Consider the following 20,422-nt stretch of genomic DNA (forward strand, 5'->3'; position numbering starts at 1 on the left):
GATATCAACCACGTAAATATTTCCATTAGTAGCGTAGGGAAGAATATCCATTTACTTAAGTTGATTATTGTATATGTAAAGGGTTGTACACAAAGTGGTGGCTGAATGAAAGAGAAGGAACAACGTGAGGCGAGAGAGCGGTCGAAGCGAAGCCAGCCAGATCTGCAGGCATACAGAAAACATACAAAACGATAGGTCGACGAGCAAGGAACCACGGTGCATGCCGGGTACTGTAGGAGTCGGTGAACAAGCGAACCGATCAGACCGGGCATCACGCCAGTCTTACAAAGTCTTTCTTCCACTTTCGTTGCACGCTCGCTAGTAACATTTCTCGTCGTCTCGGTTTTCGGCATTCGATATGACTGTTTGTCGTATCTCCTTTCCTTCTTGCGGTTGATCGTCCTCGCCTGATCCTGATTCGAAGTACTTGGAGATCATGGAACTGGCAGCCAGGACCTTTTGAAAAGCAGGTAGGAAGATAGCTTGTTGGAACCGCTTTGCGTGGTTGCCTGATTTTGAAACATCGCTGCGTTCAGTTGTTTGTGGAGTAACGATTGTTCCAGGTCTTTGTGCTGAGATTTTGCCTCCTCGGAGGGTTAGGAGTGTTGAATTTCTTATTTCTTCGATCCTTCCTCATTTTATTTCATACACAGGTTGATAAAAAGAGTCTCGATATTCGTCGAGGAAATAGGTTGTCTTGAATGCGTTTCTTTGCTTGATGAATTTTATAATACCATAGATTAGGCATTTGCGAATACCATACACTCGAAATAAACATGCGTGATCATTTTTGTTAATGCATTTATTTTCCGAAACATAGATCGCTGCATTCGTACCCAGTTATTCATCAACGCCATTCTTTTACTCTTTTCATTATTCACCATGCCAATCGAACGAAAACGCTTAGCATAATAAGTTGATTCAGTCTGAAATTTATATGGTGAAATAATTCGGTGTTCAAATTTAATTAGAATATCATCGTAATGCACTGTTGACAAATACACGCGAACATAGTATTTCTTTGTACCATTACCGCTCGAAATTGAATTTTACAAATCATTTCGCTGCGCTTTCGGAGAATACAGTTTGTAATAGTTTATTCGGCTCACCCTGTAGACGTTGACCCAACTCGGGCCATTTTACCTCCGACGACTCAATACTTGACGTTTTCACAACCGCGTGTCTAACGGTGAGCAAACACTTTCGAGCGGTAAGGTAGACCGGGGTAAGGTTCACGCACCTCTTCACGCACAAATCATCGCCCGAATCGATCATCGGGGAGAAAAATTTCCTCGCTTCGCGACTTTCCCAACTGTTTTCAATCTCGCTAAGACGCGTTTCTCACGATGAAAACTAGAGCCGGTGAAATGCTGGTAGCACGTAGCGAGACACGGTAGCGTTTTTCGTAGGTTCGATCGATCACGCAGCACGTCGCCAGGAAGGAGAGGCGTGATTTTTAACGCGTTCACACCGAATTGTTCGCCAACGAATTTCACGGGATAATGGCGCGAGATGGGCAGAGCTACGGTGTATTTTTTTTTTCTTCTTCTTTCTTTTCACGAAACCGTGTGTTCGCTAACGAAAGATTGCATGCCTCGACAGAGCAACGTGACCGGGTGCAAGCTGGCGCAACCGGGAACCCACGGACTGGTTCGCGTATCCGCTGGCGAACTACTCGGCAGGACCCACGAGGAGCTGGTGCTCCTGCTGATCCAGCTGAGACGGCAAAACGCCACCATCTACAAAGCGATGGAGACCTGCCACATGGAGATCGAGGCACAGGTCCGGAGACATTTTTAGGCGAAACATAAAACCAACTGGGTGGATCATCTTTCCACTCTGCTCCAACCTCGATGGTGTCATACTTTTTCTATCCCTTTCACGATATATTATTTCAGAAAATAGTGGGAAATAGTGCTGTCCATGAAGCTTTTTTCACAAGCCTAATTGTTATAAATTAAACGATTAATTCTCCCTGATATTAACCTATGGAAAACGAAAGAAGCTTCGGCGTTTCAGTCAGATAGCTCCGATTGAAAATTGATCAGCATTAATTGGGTAGAATTGAATCATACGTGGAGTATTTTTAGACGTCGTCGAGTGAATGGTGTTTGAAGAATTCAGTGGTTTAATAGAGGAGAGATTTTATTAAGAGGACGTTTAAAAAATATCATAGTTCATCGGGAAGAACCGGTTTCAAGGACACGTCTCAAGTGAACGTCATTAGAATAGAAACCTTCCTCGAGAAGAGAATTCCGACAACGCTTTGTTCTCTTCTCTCTGTGTCGAACACCTCGCTTTTAGTGTGCCTTTAACGCTAGTAGTCGATATTTCAAGGGGTCAAAGGTGAAACGAATGAAATTCTACCCCTTTCCTCGCAATACGTATCGTACATATTCTTTTTTTCAACATTATTGTTTTCAACGAACAAATTGTATCTTCGAATAGTTCACGAAATTTGTACATATCAGGCATGGCTGTTTTCACTGTGACAGTGTTAAGAAAAAAGAAAATTTCCATATTTTTCGTTTAATTATCCGATTATCGATGTTCTATGGTTTGTTGTCTGTTCCACCTTTTCATGGTCACGTTTGCACCTGATTTGTATTTTACTTTTCTAATTCTATTTCACCGACACTGCACTTTAATTATTCTTCTGTCACAGTTTCTGATCTCTTCCGATCAGACTTTATCAATCAACTTCAAAATGTAATATTCATGGATTACAGTCCGATTCTAGTTTGATGGATCTGAATGTACTTTCGCCAAGAGATAAAGTGTAATCGTTAGGTTGTAAAGACGAGCAATGTTGGGTAAAGAAATTTCTGCGGTGTTGCGTTTAAAGTGGCGATCTTTTGTGACCCGCAGGCTAGATTGGCAGAGCTCGATACGCCGCGACGATTGGAGAATCTTCAGAAACTCGAGGAGCTGAAGAAACACCTGATGGATCTTGAAAAGCAGGTAACAGTCACTTTCCATTCTAGTCGATTCCGGTGAAAGCTCGCGTGCGCAGGTGATAGTCAAAGGCTAATAATCATTTTCAATTACTTGAATCCGAGGGAAGAGCCTATAAAGGCCATCGGTACTCCTCAGAATAGATATCTATTTCAGTTTAAAGTTTCAATTTTTCAGCATTTCATATTTCTTAATAAAGTTCCTACGTTACCTTTCGACGATAAATATCCCAAAGTTTCCGATAATTTGAAGAATCATCGTCGATTGAATTGCTGGAAAATCACGTCGATTTTCCACGAAACGGAGTCTTTGCTTCGGGTGAAAATTTTCCAAGGCGTAGACCGGGCTACTCTCTTAAGTTAAAAGATAAATTCGCAGCGACGGGATTCGCTTCGACATTCAGTTAGCCAAGATTTAATTATCCCGTCCAACTTGTCTGTTCGCGGAGCTTTTTCGAGGCTCGTGGCCCGTTTAATTGAGAAACTTCCAACTAACACCCGGAAATTCAAAGCGACTTGTGTATGCTTCCGCTAAGTACGAGAAGGGCAAGCCGCTGGTGAACCTCGTGGACAACATGGTGAAATTGGGTTCCCTCTACAATCGTAACACTGCCAATGGGACCAGCAGCGTCTCGGGTTCGCGACACGACCTGGCGCACGACAATTCCAGGGATCATCGTCTGGAATTCAATCAGAAGGTCCAGGAACAGCGTCTGTTGGCCGAGGAACGAAGGGACTGGGACCGATTGAGCCCTGACCATGGACAACTTCAGGTAGGATTTAAAAAAAAAACCTCGATCCCTTAATTAAACCCTCGAAACTGATGAAACTGACGCGTACGCTCGAGTATCCACACGTCGTGGAATATCTCAGGAACCTCCACGACCCTTGCTGAATTTTACGAAGGGATGACTTTAACGAGGGATGCAGCCACTCAACGTCAAGCTCCTACTCTTCCCTATCTACCCTTCATTCATGACCCCATTCTCCTTCCGGTAACATATAGCAAAGAGTAAATTTGCTGTTCTACAGGGAACATAACAGATGAAAAACACGGTTCGTTACAGAAAATATCGACGGAAACTAGCGATCTCGTTAAAAATATATTTTACGAATTATACATACCTCGGCTTTTTTTTTTTTCATGAATCTGCTTTAACAAATACCGTCTCCCTTTAATCGGGTGCACGGTAGAAAATTACATTACGAGAAAAAAGGTCGCAATAAATACGGATTACACACCGCGAGATCCTCCATAACGGTGCATAATGCTACGCGAAAATCGAGGAGGAAAGGGCTTTCCCAGCACGCCAGGGAAATTGCTAACCACGAATGTTTCAACGTAACATTGGATACAGTTAAATCTTTTGTCCGATGCAAAGAAAGACCCGTTGAAACAGTTGTCAATGAAACGGTATACAGGCTGTTTCAAGAAGATTACACATCTCTTTTGAGACCGACTGTATATTAAATAATAGAGTAACAATGAATTTTTTCGAGTAGGATCATTGTAGCGGAATCGTGAATCCGGTTGAAACGCGACTCCTCCGTTGGAAGGCAAGACTCGAAGGTTGATTCTGAACGTTACTTGTGTGTCGTAGGCCAAGGTGCAGCAGCTTTACAAACTGGATCGTCTGCTCCAGGAGGAATCCGGAACACTTCACAGTCTTCAGCAAGACAAGGCGAGTAGAACTGTTCCCTGGTTTGGAAGAAACCCGTGGTATCGTTGCCATTATCTTTCCTTAACAAAATTAATTTTTCTTAATTTGCAAACCACTGTCACCTGTTGCTGAGTTATGTTTCGAAAAATTATGTATAATAAATTATCGTGCAATCTTGCAAGCGATGCAATTTTTCCACCCAATTTGTTGAGCAATAATGCAAAGTTTAATTTAGCAAATTATACAAAGAGATATAATGTCGCAATAAACACGGGCGATTGAACTGGAATTATTTTTATTTCGCGATGGCAACTGCACATTCAGGCAAATGGAATTGAAGATTTTTGTTATTTCGAACAGGAGATCCTGGAGAAGGCTCTGGGAGGTCTACGACACAAGCTGCAGGGCAGCAGGAGTAATCTGGCGGAAGCTGAGAGGTACAGGAAACAGCAGCTTCTATTGGAGAGGGAACTGAGCAGAGTGAGGGTGTTGCTCGCGCACAATTCCAAGGTAAAGAGGACTAAAACAAGTTCACTGACCTTTTCGATCGATCGAAACAGCCGATCATTGAACCCTTAATACTATAAGGGGAGACCTTTTAACCTGTCAGCCGGATCATTTCAAGAAGAAATCATTTTTCTTTTATATATAATAGAAGACATATGCAATTCTTTTTCATAATCAAATATTGCATCGTAAATTTTGCTTTTAAAACAAAATTTTTCAGCCAGCCGAACTATGTTTCACCTGAAAATTCCGATAATAGATGCACGTTGCTCGCGAACACCGCTAAAGTTCCCACGCACCACCAAACTTTAATCGGTTCAACGAATTTCCATTGAAACGGGGCGAAAAGTTTTCTTTCGTCAGGAATTGTTTCAATGTTCTGTTCTTAAGAGAGAGTTGAAAATTTCTCGTCGATTGTTCCAGCATCAACGATGCTGAAGAACGCCTTCGAATAATCAAGATTTTAAACGAAAAATAAAGTGTAGTAGCGTTGAGTAGAAGAGTAACAAGCATGCATAGACAGACACGCTTGAACGATTGATTAAATTTGCGAATTCATTGTTTCCAGGTAAAGCCGGTTTTCTTCCAGGTAAATCAATCAACCACAACAGAAATAGATCAGTTTCCGTTCCGTTCGTTCTTCTGTTTCCCATTTTCTCGATTCTTAACAGTGTTTAAAACATCTCTAATGATACTCTGGTTATATTTGAATTGCAGAAACTGGAGGAAACGGTCGCTGAGAATGCTAGACTGGAACAGGACCTGGTGGTGCTGCGACAGAAGCTGCAAGCATCGAGAAGGTATGCTGGAAATATGACCAGGGACACTTCGGCTACCACTGGTCCTCTGGAAGTGGAATTAAGAAGGGTTCAGCAGCTGGTCGGTGATCTTCAGAGGCAACGAAAAGAATTGAGCGTTCAAGTAAGACAATTGACGGAAAAATCTCACAGTTTGGTGCAACAGATTCGGCCTCAGCCTCCTTCAGGTAAACTTCAAGAAGCAGCTTCTTATATTTCTCGCAAGGAGTACGATTCTTAATGTTCCTGTTATTATTGCAGCACCCCAGGTGCATCAGCCCAAGAAACGAACACAGAATTCCTGGTTGGAAACCGATCTTGATTCCGGGATAACGTTAGATCACGGTTTAGATTCGCCTTCGAGTCCCGCTTTGTCTTCTTCACCCCGTGGCAAACAGAACGGTGGCTCGTACCTGCACTTCAGTTCGTCGACGCAGATCAAAGATTCTTCGCCTACGAATCGTCAACAGAACCATCAAACGTTCCCTCAATCGCCGCAGAATCATATCTCTTCGTTGTCTCCTCAATTACGGGAACAGATTCAGCAGCATCAGTTGAAGCAACAACTGTTGAAGGATCAGATGCAAGGGAAGGGTAATTTGATGCAAGCGAACGTCGCGCCATTATACGTGAACACGGAGTCTAGAATGCATGGTAAGTAGAATTCTTGATGAATTTCAAATATTTTCCAAGCTAATTGCTAAGCCCATCAAGAAAGGATTAACTCTATTTTCTTCTTAAATTAATGATCATTCATTTCAGAGAATAACAAGCACGAAGAAAACCTAACTAATGGCACAGTTATCCCTCCGCCAGAGTATATTCCACCACCCCCGCCGCCACCCTTGAACGAGGAGACGTTGCTAAACGACAATTACAGGCAAAACGAGGACAACAAGTTTGCAGGTAAGTGAAGTAACACGAGTATTATTAACCCCCTTTTTACGTACCGAGTGTCTAGATACATATACAGAATATTCTTCGTTTAACACGTTCAGTTTCATTCTGAAAATCAACCCGTGAAGAACGGGTTATAAGCTTCTTCTGAATTATCAGTTATTGTCAATAACTCTACGTTTATTTGTCCTTAAGGCTTGATTCACAACCGCGAGAAGCAAGAAATAAAAACAGTGAGAATCGTGAAACGGGAATCGGAAAGACGACAACGGGATCGAGGAGACAGGACCGGGAACATTGGAATTCCATTAACGAACGGGCTCCAAGCGCCTGGGGGTGCGAAGAGATTGTGCGACGACGATCTGGGAGGCTCTCAAAAGTTCGAGGTAATCTCATCGAATTTTCCAAATCTCTGATCTTCTTCGTATCGTATAATTTTCCTTTCAAAAGTACATGCTCTCTAAAAACGTAATTTCCAAAGTGGCCTTTAAGGAAAAAAATATTAATCGTGTTTTGTGAATCGAATAGAAATTCCAATTCCAAAAATTCAATAAAAGCTTTCATCGAAATTTTAAGTAATAGCCTGATCGAGAGAGAGAAAGAGAAGGATTGCGTCTACTCTAAAAGCTTTCAGTTAAATCGATTTATCAGCCACGACGTTGCTTTTTCGATTTTATTTCATTCTATTCCTAATCGATTTATTTTTAGAAGGCTCAATTAGGAAAGGTTGTAGAAGAGTCACCAATGATTCACGCTCAAAGCACAGTCCAGTTGACGGACTTGGACGACGTGCAGTTCCAAAGAAGCATGTCCTTACCGAGGGGTTTCGGTGGACAGCGACAACAGCAACCGGAAATACATCAAGTACCGGTCGTACCGCCTCCCAGGAGCGACAGTATGCACGCCTTGAGAAGCATGCTTGCTCGACGAAATAAAGTTAGGGTAAGTTAGGAAAAGTACTCTCTAAACATTTAATTATACTATACAACACCGATGCGAGCTGTTCAATGTTAATGTTACATCAAAAGTAATTCAATATAGAATCATATAAGGTTCAATTTTCACATTCTGCAATTCCATCCGGCGTATCATCTTACAATTCATTATTATAAATCAGTTCTCGCATCGGTTGGAATCACTGCCGCAAACATCAACGCATCTACCAGTTCTAATTTTACGCGCATATATTTTTTCTCATTTTTTAATTTTCCATTGATTTCTATACCCTCCGTCTCACAACGTTTTATTTTCTCCGACATTTTACGAAAGTTCGAAAGTCAGGACGTCAGCTCGGACAGTACGCTGTCCCCGTACACGGACAGCCACACCTCGAGTTCCCACCTGCCTATGAGTTCGCCAAACTATTCGACCAGTCCGTCTTACAGTCCCAGCCAACAGCCTTACCCTGGCCAACCGATCAGATCGAACCAGCAGGCTGTGTATTACCAGCAATACAGACATTACGAGAATCCGATATCAAGTAGAGCAGAGAACACTGGAGACCCGGTGAGCCCGGAACTTTTGTCGCCGACTAGTCCCGACGTTCAGGACAGAGCTTTTGGCTCGACGTTGAACGTGAACGCCTCGAACTCGCCGCAATTGTCGCCGGTCTTCAAAAGCGAAGCCGCGAAACAGATAATCAAGGAGATGACGGAGAGAAAGGTGGAGGGACCTAGACGAAGGCAGATACCACGCGAGAAAAGACGACACTATACCGTGTCCAGTAGCAAACCCGTCCTCGACTTAGAAGACACCTTCTCCAAGATGGTATTCTTTTTTTTTTCTTTTGGTTTTCGTTTTGATTTTCTTTTCTCCGTGATCATCCATTTTTCATGATTCGTTTTCATTGTGCTCACATCGTGTGCCACGCGAGTGCTCGACGATCATGATGATTACTGTTCGTGCTTTTCAGGGAATGGGTAGAGCAAGAGACGATTTAGATATGGAACGAGCGCTCAGGCCGAGGATTAATGCTCCTGACGTTGTGAGATCCACTTTGAGCCACAAGGAATTGAAGTACAACGAAAGTACTATCGATCAGTTACTTGGGACTCCGAATAAAATCGTCATTCCCGAGAGATACATCCCTGAACAGACTCCAGAATTGACTGCTGAAGAACAGCAACATCGGCTGAAGAAAGCGGAAGCGATCAGGAAGATGCTGTCGGAGACCACTGTCACTGCGACGGAAGGAAATGGTAATTTTGATCAAGAATCTTTTGGTTCAAGTTTCCTCTCTTTATTTAATTAATTAGCTGCTATTGGTTTAATGCAATCTATTTCAGACGACAATATTAATATAGAGAAATCTGACAACTTGAAGAGAAAAGTGGTGGAAGAGAAACGACAGAGAGATCACATTCTACAGTTAAATCAAATTCTAGCGAAACAAGTTATGGAAAAGAGCAAAATGGTAGCTGGTACGTTGAAATCTTCTTTCACGAATGGATATAGAATTTATCGGTTCGATTCATTTTGCACGAATCTAATTTATAGCGTATAGTGGTGTGATAGCATGACCAATGTTTAGAGTGGCTTCATACGCCCTTACAGACAACCTCTGCTTGTAAAATTTCCTAATTATATTTTTATTTACCTGGTACCTTATTACCTTGTCGGAACTAGGAGAATATCGTTTGTCAATTTGAAATAATCGTTTCCAAATTCTTTTAGTGTTGTCTTAGAATTTAGGACGTAGAGTTTGATCGTTCTCCAGTTCCAGCGTACAAAGTTAAATGAGCTCTCATTGGCATGCATTATCGTGATTATTTTTTTTGATTTTAATTATACGATTAATTTCATCGATGAAGCTTCAGTCGACCGTAATATATACAGTGGCTCGCATATTTATTCGCACGAGATTATATACTTATTCGTGTAGAATAATTACAAAATTACGCGAAGAAATATGTGAGTAGTTGTTAATGTTTCATACGTAGTGAGTGTTGTTTGGATTGTTTGTGATGTGTATAGGTAACCAGGCTCACTGACTGACATGCTTTCTCCATCCTCCCATATAGGACACGCACACCATATTATCGTTTTTCAGGTTTGTTTATATTTTTCTTTAATTTTTTTTCCATTTTCCCTTCATACGTTTCTTCCTCGAGTAAGGTTCAGATGCAATTTTTCAATCAACATTTCATGTCAAATTAAAATTAATTTATTTGATTGAATAATCAACAGTGAAAGCCTTGGCTACTCTTCCTTTGAACACCGAATCGAGCTTAGACGACGAGGATCTCTCGCCAGTGACACCATTACCGCTCTATCAGCAAAGAGAAAATTATTATTCGTAAGAAGAATACGAAAAGAAAATAAAAAAATCCTCTTTAGCACAAAACACTACTGCCAGCCCGGAACAACAGAGGAACAAAACATCTTTTTGAAACTTTATAGGTGATTCGCCTGATACCTGCGATCACGGTAACATTAACGATAAGGAAACTGTGTTTTCTTTTCTTCACTTTCTTTGTTTCTTTTTATTTGCATTAATATTGTACATAATCATTCGTTAAGTAAACTGATAATAAATAGCTGTCCTCTGAGTCGTCGATAACGAATAGTTAATAATAATGGATGTCGAACAGAATTAGATGAACGATATTTATAAAAGAAGATAGTAAATATCGAGACGATTAATGGAAATAAAGAAACTTTTAATTTTGTTTATTACATGTTTATTTTCTTTTATCGTTCTTGATACATATATGTTTCTTTTTTCGAACAGAATGCTTCCACCAGTTTCTATCATTAGCAATAATAAATAAATTAAGATGCAGCGATCGCACAGTGCGGTTTCATTTAGCGACGGACTGTAATCGAATTCCTGTAACTTAGGGAAAATCAGGTATAATAATAAAACAATCAGAAATACGGTTCTCTGCTTATTGAATTCGGCCAAGTTTGCACTTGAACGTTTCTTATAAATTAAGATCATCGTCTGGTTTCTTATTCCATTCGTTTAATTCATTTCACAAAAGTCACTTGGCCGAATTCAATATGATCTGTTTGTTACTCGGAATCGTGTTTCGCAAACTCGTTTTTTTAAACAAAAATCTTTGTTAAATTTGTATTTGGTAATATGAATTAGTATATAAGATACTTTGTTGCACTATATACGTATACAAGTTATCTCAGAAACATCCTGTCCCATGAAATTCAGATACTTCGTGTCAAAATAAATCGAAAAGTCCTTTACCATTTTCTAATCTGTTGTTTCGTTGCTGAGATATTAGCGAAGAAAGATTGGTTCGCTCGACTTCCGGGGTGCGCCGGAAGTTGCCCAGCCAATCTTCAATTGTCTGTATCTCCGAAACTAAGCCACGGATTAAAAAACGGTAAAGGACTTTTTGATTTGCCTTGACACGAAGAATCTGTAGTTTTCATTTGAAGCGACTTTCGCAACGAGTTTGAGACTCGACGATCGAAAACCTAAATAAAGAATAAAGGAGAACGTTAGGAATAAGTTAAAAAAATAAAGAATAAATATGATAATTATTTAAGGTTGCGTTTATGGTAGGTGCTACGAACGCGACATAGTCAAAGACTAATTGTAAGATAATTTACTGTAAATTGTGATCATTATCGTTGAACTGACTGAGACGAGAACAATCTTTGCAAAGTGAAACAGTGACTAATGATACTCGAATTTTCATTGAACAAACTTGGAAAACATCCTTGCGTAATCGATGTAAACGATAATCATTGTTGATGTAATTACATGTATAAGAATTTTTCACATTTTAATACGAATTATTACAGATTTTCTATATGTTAATTCTATTTAACAAAGGATTAAAATAAAAAAAATCAGTTCCGATATCATTGGTCATTGTTCGCGGTCACAAATTTTGTTCCAATTCAACGCAGTCAAACGTATGGATGTGTATGGCATATTTACCTAAACAATGGCCATCCTAATCGACACTTTTCTTACGAACATGTTCATAACAGATGCATGCATTTGATCGACGTTGAATCACGTAGTCTAAGAAATTCGTAACACGTATATATATATGTACACGCTCTAGGTACGTCCTGTAATAGCATATTGCATCGACATCATCGATGTTTGTTTTACGACACTCAACGTTTATAACATCGATTTGCCATCGTATGTATCAACTCGAGGGTGAAAAATCGACCTTAGAAGCGCGTTTAGATAAGTTCCACGGTTATTTGTAAGGATGAAACGAACGTCTGTCGTCTCCATTCAATGGAGATCGGTAACTGGACGTATTCTTAATTCTTTGAAGCGATTTTCGTAATTGAAAAATAAAAGAAACATCGTTTCAATGAATTAAGAAGCCTCGCAACGTTCAAGAAGAGAGCGGAATTGAATGTTTCTAAAAGGAAATTCATCTGACATTTGTTTTTTCTTTGGTAGTCGATTCGAAGTACGAAGAGTGCCAAATTACGCCCAACAGATCGTTCGCAGATCGCGACACGACTGTTCGTCAATTAAAAATCAACCGATTACCGGCGAGACTAATTCACAGCACAAAAACAATTTAATTAAGGATTTCCCACGTTGTTCACCACGAGAAAGGTATCTCGCTAATCACGACAATTAATTGTAGACCACGTGTTTCTATTGTCGACGAGGGACGTCGACGTTAGGAATAATTTTTGTACGATACAGTGGCACCAAGTGAAATCTCTGAAGGAACTTTGATCGTTTCTCGCGTGGAAGAGAAACGAAATGATTTTGTTTCTATTGAAAAAGCATTTCTCTCGCGAGAAGTGGTCCCTTCGAGGCCCTCGATCTCTTCTTTTGAGCATGTATCGCGATCGATCGCGAAATTGAGTGACAGTGTTTGAAACGGCGACGACATTTCATTGTTTCGTCGTGGAAAAATTACTCTTTCGAATTCTCCAGAGGGTCCATGGTGCCTGAGAAATCAGCGAACAGTTGCTTTCTAGGGTCCCCATTGACACCAAACGGATCGTTGGAGCGATTACCCTGAAAACGGTATTGTAAAAGAGACTACTGTGGAAACAGGAGCTGTTATTGTTACACGAATAAAATAAAATCCATATTACGTGAGCCACGATCTTTCTTCGGCCCGATGCATCCCATCTACTAAGCCAGAGGTGAATTTTACAATTTAAATTACTTCAATTTCAGATATGTCGACCTTGCATTTTAATGCGAATTTTAGAGAAATATATGAATTTAATTATGAATAAATAAATGGGTGAACTTGTAAATCAGGTTTTATTGTTAGAGAAAAAAAGTTGCTTAAAATGATGAATTTTACAAGATGTGTAAAATCATCAAAGTCGGAGGGGGAGTAATCTACATTTTTAATTTCTCCTACAAGGATAATTATTACAAAGTAATAATTTTTAAGACACTTACTGTGTGAGTTCGTTAGACTCACCTTGATTGTATAAGGGTTCAAATTAAGCGACGGCCTACACACCATCGGTGCCAATAGATTTCCCTGAACAAGGTACTCCACTTTGTTAAAAATAAATTATTCGAGTAAACAATCGTCACAGAATCTAATATAGATTAATGGAACAGTTAGAGACAACGAATCAAAGATGACTTTGATTATCGAGAAAGATAAGCAATGACTGATTTGATTGCCCCCCTGGTTGTTGACGAGAAGGCAGAAGGTCGACGAACCAACCAATCGTACCAGTCCCCTTGCACTTGAATTCTAATGAGGCCCACCTGGGTATATATGAGAGCTTAACCTCGACCGTAGCCATGATTTTTCTGTGGTACCTGCTCGTTGCACGGTGAGTCTTCTTCCTCTCTTTAATTTTTTCTTCGACTTCTAATTGTTATTTTACTAAGACTATTTACCGCTTAAGTATTATTTATCCACTTAATCGTTATCTCATCGTTAACTAAAATTCTCATAAATCAACGCTATTAATTGCACTTGTAATACGAAATCTTGTCAAACGCAATAAATCAGTTCCCGTAATGATAAAAGTACAATAATCGTCATCGTGATTCACGATGACAAGCGTTAAAATAAAAGTATCTTTTTTTTGTTAATGAAATATGTTTATTAATTTTCCATGATCTAATTGCTTTATATTTACATAACAAAAGGAAGAAGTTGTAAAAGTTGATATTATTAACGGTGACCATCCATGCCAGATCTGGTTCTATTCAAAATTCCTGTCGCGATTCAAAAACAACTATTATAAACTCATAATTTCAATGACAGTAGTAGCATTCGCTAAGAGGTCATTGGAATAAAATCATTTCCTTAGTATTTACGCAAAATCGTTGGAATTTCGTGTGTGACACATCGCGTGGGCGAGGGTCCACTCTCTTCGTTTTTCCTTTTTCCTTTTGTCCTTTTATCCTTTTATTGTTCTTTTTCTTTCAACTTCAGCTCGAAGGTCAGCAGAGAATAGGTGGATTTAATGTCTCATTTTCATAAAAGTAACATAACTCTACCACTCGTCGTCATAGTCAACGAAAAGATAATTTGTAATTTTTTTTATTTATTCTGCGTTTGGGAACATTCATCGTCATTGTTTAATCAGCTGAAATTTTCAACTGTAGACTCAAACGATTGATCTAATATCGTTCGAAATGTCGGTCACGTTAGATTAAACGGAAGGCCACGAGCTAATCAAATCCTTGAGGTACAACAAGGTGCAACGGAAAATATTTGCGTAAAAAGTCACGTTTATATCTGCGTTCTTGTCAATCAGGAAGAACCTCGATAGATGTACACGACTAACGTTAGATACATATTAAAAGCAATCTATTATTTTCTTAAATTCTATCGTGCTGATAGAATTTTCTTGAATGAAAGGATTAAACAGAATTTTGCAACAACTAAAAAATGTTCCGTACGGGAAAAAGTTGCACGCTTTCAAGGAATGTTTTTCAAGAAGAACGTTGAATCACTTTTCTTCTTTCGGCAAGGATATTTAAAAATGTTTTATTTTATAGAGATGTAAGAATAGAAAGGGGAAAATAACAGCGATGAAACGTTAAAAAGAGTAAGAATTATTACAATGATAAACGAGAGTTCCATTGAGAGTTGGACGTTTGTATTCGGAGTGCAGCTGGTCGAAGGATTGGATGCAGCCGGCATTTTAATACGCGAAAGCCGCAGACTCTTTATTTGCTCTCCCTTTTATCTTCGCGATGCGAAGACCATTATCTAACTCTTGTATTTCACACAAAACTCCACCGATTCCAAGGACGGTCTTTGATCTTCTTCCATCGTTCTTTGTCCACTCGGTGATCGTTTCTATATCCAATCGATTGTTATTCCGTGGACGATGCGCTCGAACAATGCGAAAGACAATGAACTGTAGACGATCGATCTTCTCGAGAAACAACTCGAACGGTTCTTCCTAGGAGCAAGTTGGAATTAACCCGTTAACACTTTATCGATATCATAAATTTGATAGAATTTTCTACTATTCTTTTTCTTTCCAAAATGAAAAGGAAAAATCTGAAATATTTTTCACTTTACACCTCGAGTGTTTTTCACGTTCAAAACGACAAAATAAATCATTGTCGAGGAGCAGCTGTTTGCAATTGTAATTGAACGTCAGTGAACGAACGAAAAATATTTTTCGAATCTTAAGAACTCCGATTGTTCTGAACGGTATATTCTACTTACAAGTTACGTTACAACCCGATCGTTACGAATTTTATCGTCCAGCTTGCTCGGTTCTGGACCGGAGTTTTTTACGATCGCATTTTCGTGGTTTAATCTCGTCGAGGGATAACTCTAATAAAAAAATGTATTCGAGTTTTATCGACTGGTCCCTTTGCGTGTATCGCTTTGATTTTTAATTCTCCTGTTTGGAACCCCGTCGAGAAGGTGCTTGAACCTTCGATAACTTCCTGAAAGGGAGAAACTGTTGCACGCGTATTCGATAAGAATAATATTTTGCAAAACATGAAGGGAGACAAGTTTCATCAATGAAACCCCTCGATCATTCGAGCGTCAAACGCTTTTTCTCGAAATCAAGTTCACGATCACCGTTACTACTATCTTTTCCTCTTCACGGAAAAAGAAAAAGAAGTCGAGATTGCCAGGAAGAAAAGTTTCACGAAAGTGTCACGCTATTTGCTTTAGTGGAAACCGGTCGCTGTAGATTGCAGCTGGTTTTGAAGAACGACGCTTCGATGAAGCGATCACTTTACTCACCACCGATCAACCGGCTAGATCATTCGTGTTTTTAAACACGCCCCGATACGCAACCTAGGCAGTCGTTCGCGATACGAGCATCGATCGAGACATCAAACTCCTAACACGAATTGCATTTCTATCAGACTTTTACCTTTTATCGGACTTTACTCCAATCTATAGACTCGACGTAAACTTGTGTCATCGAAAACCTGTCAGTGTGAATAATTCTTAATTGATCGAATTTAATTATTTCCAGTTTCTGAAATTGCATTAGCAATGAATCTTCTGGTACTTCCTCTGCTATTCGTAATCGCCGCAGGTAAACGCACCGTTCTATTCAGATAACGTATCTATACAACAGATAGTGCATTTCCAATGTTTAATATAAAATAATTTTTAATCGACAGCGGAACAACAAGGCAGGATAGTGTGTTATTTCAGCAACTGGGCCATTTATCGACCGGATGTAGGTAGATACGGGATAAATGATGTGCCAGGTGATCTGTGCACCCACATCATCTACTCGTTCATCGGCGTGAGCAATGTTACTTGGGAAGTATTGATTCTCGATCCTGAACTGGACGTTGATAAAGGAAACTTCCTGGCTTTCAACAACCTGAGGACTAAATATCCTCACTTGAAGACTTCCATCGCCGTCGGTGGTTGGGGAGAAGGCGGCAGGAAGTACAGTGCTCTGGTCAGCATGAAGGAAAGAAGAGACACTTTTATCAAGAGCGTTGTTGGTTCGTAATTGTAGAAAATCGTTGTTTTATTCAAGTACCAACAGGCTTGTTTATGTATATCGTTATTTGCTGCTAGAATTCATGTACAAATATGATTTCGACGGTTTCGATCTGGATTGGGAGTATCCAGCTGCTACAGACAGAGGCGGTAGGTTCTCCGATAAAGACAAATTCTTTTATTTCGTCGAAGAACTGAGACGCGCTTTCGACAAAGAGAAGAAAGGATGGGAGATCACGATGGCGGTGCCAATGGCAAAATTCCGTCTCGACGAGGGATACCACGTGCCGGAATTGTGCATGTAAGTGAAATATTTCTATTCTTATTTCTTACGCAAATTATTCTAATTTCATTTATATTTTTACAGAAACTTGGATGCCATCCACGTAATGGCTTACGATCTTCGTGGCAATTGGGCTGGCTTCGCGGATACGCACAGCCCTCTGTATCGTCGACCACACGACCAATGGGCGTATGAAAAATTGAACGTGGTATGAGTTTTTTATTTAAATTCAATTAAATCTTTAACATACAACCATACACTCGTAAATATTCATCAAGTTGTGCACTATATGTTCTTGCAGCACGATGGTCTTTTACTTTGGGAAGAAAAAGGTTGCCCCGCTAAGAAACTCGTCGTTGGTATTCCGTTGTACGGGCGTACGTTTACCCTCAGCCAAGGTAACCATAATTACGAGCCTGGAACTTACATCAATAAAGAAGCTGGCGGCGGTGAACCTGGAGAGTACACCCAGGCTAAAGGATTCCTTTCTTACTACGAGGTATGATCAATTAATATTAAACCCTCTGCAGTCATATTTTCCTTGGGTACATACATCCCCTGCTGGTTGGAATTAATTTTATCTTTTTTTCCCCTACTCTTCGTATTACAAGAAAGGAAAGAATAACACTTGGAAATATTGTTCGACAGATCTGTACGAGATTGCAAGCCCCTGGTAGCAACTGGACCCAGAAATTCGATAACATTGGCAAAGTTCCATACATGTACAAAGGTATATTTATAAATAAAAAATTAATCATTTCGCCCACGTGATTTTTCATCAATTAATAATTACAGAAACACAATGGGTCGGTTATGAAAATACAGAAAGTATTAAATATAAGATCGACTTCATCAAGGGATCGCGATACGCTGGTGCTATGGTTTGGGCGATCGATATGGACGACTTCCAAGGACTTTGCGGTGAACGTAATCCTTTAATGAATACCATTCATCAAGGATTGAAGGGATACGTTGTACAGGAGAAAAATTTTCCTACCACCCCTACGGTACGAATATTAGGACCACCTAATATTAACCCTTGCTGCGGTCTTTGTATTTTTAACTTTAAAATTACTAGTTATCTTTATGTGCAGCCTGATTGGGCAAAGCCACCAAGCACTACTTCAGCAAACGACGTTCAAACTACCCAATCATCTTCAACATATAAACCTACAGAGAAACCTACTCAGAAACCGGAAGTAAGTTCCACCACTGAGGATTCAAACAAGTCAGAATCTACACAACAACCAGTAGACGACAATGAAGCAGAGAAGACTGTATGTCAAAGCACGAATAAATTTGTTCCTTCTAAAGACTGCCATTCTGTGAGTATTCAAATTATAACAATTACAATAAATAATCGAATCAACATTCTTTTTTTCAATTCTACAGTATTTCGAATGTGTTCATGGGTTGCCAATGAAGTTCACCTGTCCCAATAAATTGATTTGGAACACGATTAACAATGTTTGCGATTGGCCACAAAATGCAGATCGAGAAGAGTGTAAATCTTAATGATTGTCATGAATTGTTAACTTTAGTCTAAAATTTCAATCAGTGACGGAAGATACAAAAAGACTGGATATGCCTTTGTCCTCGAGGAACCATGATTTTGGGACTCTCAGACATCCCCTTCTGAGGTAACGTCTACACGTACAGAACACAGTCAATATGACAGTCGTGTCTCTTTTACCAGTTCCTCAAGCTCGAATAATTATTTAAATACTTATTTGATAATCTTGTATTGATTTCATGCGTATTGGTAAATAAACTATTTTAAAAAACACTTTCCAGAATTTCCTTCCTGAGTTAATTATTTAACGAGACCTAAGAACTATCAAAATAAACGTTTGACAAACTTGTATTTTAAAAAGATCGCCATAAATTAAGTATTTTTAAAATTCGATCTTAGCGCCATCTATACAGAAACGGTGGAAACTACACGATAACTTACCGACTTGGGACCTCGGGGTCCCAGACACCCCAGGGTAACATCACGGGGTCCCTGACACCCCAAGATGATGTCATACCGGTATGCAGAGATAGTCGCTGGTACTGCGGGGTCCCTGGTACCCCGGATGCTATATTATTGGTATGCAAAGATAGTCACCGGCGTTTCGGGGTCCTTAATACCCCAATATGATATTAGGTCGGTACGCAGAGAGCGTCATTGGCGCAGAGGGGTTCCTAAGACCCCTGGATAATAACAGGTTCGTATGAAGAGAACACAACCAGTAATTTGTTGTAGTTAATATGCTAATACATAATAAAATATGATTATTTTTACTTAGTGTATTTCGTTTCTAAATCGTTTGTGATTGATTGTGAGTGTATTTTTAACGTTTGTGACAAATTAGTTCTTTTGTAATTAGCAATTTTATTTCAATCATGACGTAAGCCGAAACTTTTCTGTAATTTTTTATAATAAACAGATTTTGTGATTTTCAAATATATCATTTGCATTGTATGTGAGTGAATAGTTACTTAATTATTTACAAGTTTGTTTTATAATAAATAATTGTAGTGCGCATGCGCTACAGATCCGGTCGTACCCATCACTACCTCAAACAAGTGAGTTTCACGATTTGTTCGTTTTTCGTTCTTATATTTCGCTAGATCCGCTCAAACCCATCACTACCTCGAACAAGTGAGTTTCACGATTTGTTCGTTTTCCGTTCTTATATTTCGCTAGATCCGCTCAAACCCATCACTATTCCGAACAAGTGAGTTTCACGACTTGTTCGTTTTCCGTTCTTATATTTCGCTAGTTGCTTCGGGGTCCCTGAAACCCCGGTGCCAAAATATCCATATGCAGCGTCACCGTTACCTCGGGGTTTCAGGGACCCCAAAGCCGTAGTGTCGGTAAGCAAAGAGTATTACTGGTGTTTTGGGGTTCCTGACACCCCAAGATGATATTGTGTCGGTATGCGGAGATAGTCTTCGGGGTCCCTGGCACCCCGGATGCCAAAATGTTGGCATGCAAACAGTGTCACCGGTGTTTTGGGGTTTCTGACACCCCAAGATGATATGTCGGTATGCAGAGATAATCACTCGTGCTTCGGGGTCCCTGGCACCCCGGATGCTATATTATTGGTAAGCAAAGATACTCACCGACATTAAGGGGTCCTTAATACCCCAATATGATATCAGGTCGGTACAACGTGGAGGCGTCATTGGCGCAGCGGGATCCCTAACACTCCTGGATAATATCAGGTCCGTATGAAGAGGGCACAACCAGTATAATTTTTTTCCAGAGTTCATTTAATTTACTTCATTTATTTGTTTTTGCTTATTAAATAAGCTCATCGAAGGGGAATAACATTTATGATTATATCCCTCTTCTGGGTCTCAGCTGGGGAACCCATTTATTTTACTTTTTCCAGTTATCTATATAATTTTATCCCTTATTATAGGCCAAGACATTCCTGCAAGCCATAAATACCCTTTTTTT

General features: G+C 39.8%; 2 protein-coding genes across 11 annotated transcripts in view; both read left to right on the forward strand.

The window, feature by feature from the left end:
• The window catches only part of LOC117611843 (uncharacterized), a 96,994-nt gene extending 83,675 nt beyond the window's left edge, over positions 1 to 13,319 (forward strand). For 7 of the 10 annotated variants that reach the window (XM_076690527.1, XM_076690528.1, XM_076690529.1 and 4 more), the window contains 14 exons: positions 1,603 to 1,782; positions 2,869 to 2,961; positions 3,491 to 3,727; positions 4,556 to 4,636; positions 4,976 to 5,125; positions 5,840 to 6,107; positions 6,181 to 6,573; positions 6,682 to 6,825; positions 7,012 to 7,202; positions 7,525 to 7,758; positions 8,086 to 8,583; positions 8,729 to 9,014; positions 9,102 to 9,236; positions 10,003 to 13,319. In XM_076690527.1, coding sequence (XP_076546642.1) covers positions 1,603 to 1,782; positions 2,869 to 2,961; positions 3,491 to 3,727; positions 4,556 to 4,636; positions 4,976 to 5,125; positions 5,840 to 6,107; positions 6,181 to 6,573; positions 6,682 to 6,825; positions 7,012 to 7,202; positions 7,525 to 7,758; positions 8,086 to 8,583; positions 8,729 to 9,014; positions 9,102 to 9,236; positions 10,003 to 10,115 — 3,003 coding nt within the window. In that variant the 3' untranslated portion in view covers positions 10,116 to 13,319. Of the gene's footprint in view, positions 1 to 1,602; positions 1,783 to 2,868; positions 2,962 to 3,490; positions 3,728 to 4,555; positions 4,637 to 4,975; positions 5,126 to 5,839; positions 6,108 to 6,180; positions 6,574 to 6,681; positions 6,826 to 7,011; positions 7,203 to 7,524; positions 7,759 to 8,085; positions 8,584 to 8,728; positions 9,015 to 9,101; positions 9,237 to 9,789; positions 9,866 to 10,002 lie in introns of all 10 variants that reach the window. The other 3 variants (XR_013062899.1, XM_076690531.1, XM_076690525.1) reach the window with 3 other exon arrangements.
• A 141-nt stretch (positions 13,320 to 13,460) lies between these two features.
• On the forward strand, positions 13,461 to 18,767 carry LOC117611848 (endochitinase). The gene is made up of 10 exons (XM_034340238.2): positions 13,461 to 13,569; positions 16,204 to 16,266; positions 16,355 to 16,690; positions 16,767 to 16,989; positions 17,056 to 17,179; positions 17,273 to 17,470; positions 17,620 to 17,701; positions 17,767 to 17,978; positions 18,066 to 18,296; positions 18,364 to 18,767. Exons 2-10 carry the CDS (start codon positions 16,224 to 16,226, stop codon positions 18,484 to 18,486), a joined length of 1,572 nt encoding a protein of 523 aa, XP_034196129.2. The 5' UTR covers positions 13,461 to 13,569; positions 16,204 to 16,223; the 3' UTR covers positions 18,487 to 18,767.
• The last annotated feature ends 1,655 nt before the right edge of the window (positions 18,768 to 20,422 follow it).

The sequence above is a fragment of the Osmia lignaria genome, chromosome 10 (assembly GCF_051020975.1).
Source record: "Osmia lignaria lignaria isolate PbOS001 chromosome 10, iyOsmLign1, whole genome shotgun sequence".
Taxonomy (NCBI): Eukaryota; Metazoa; Arthropoda; class Insecta; order Hymenoptera; family Megachilidae; genus Osmia; species Osmia lignaria.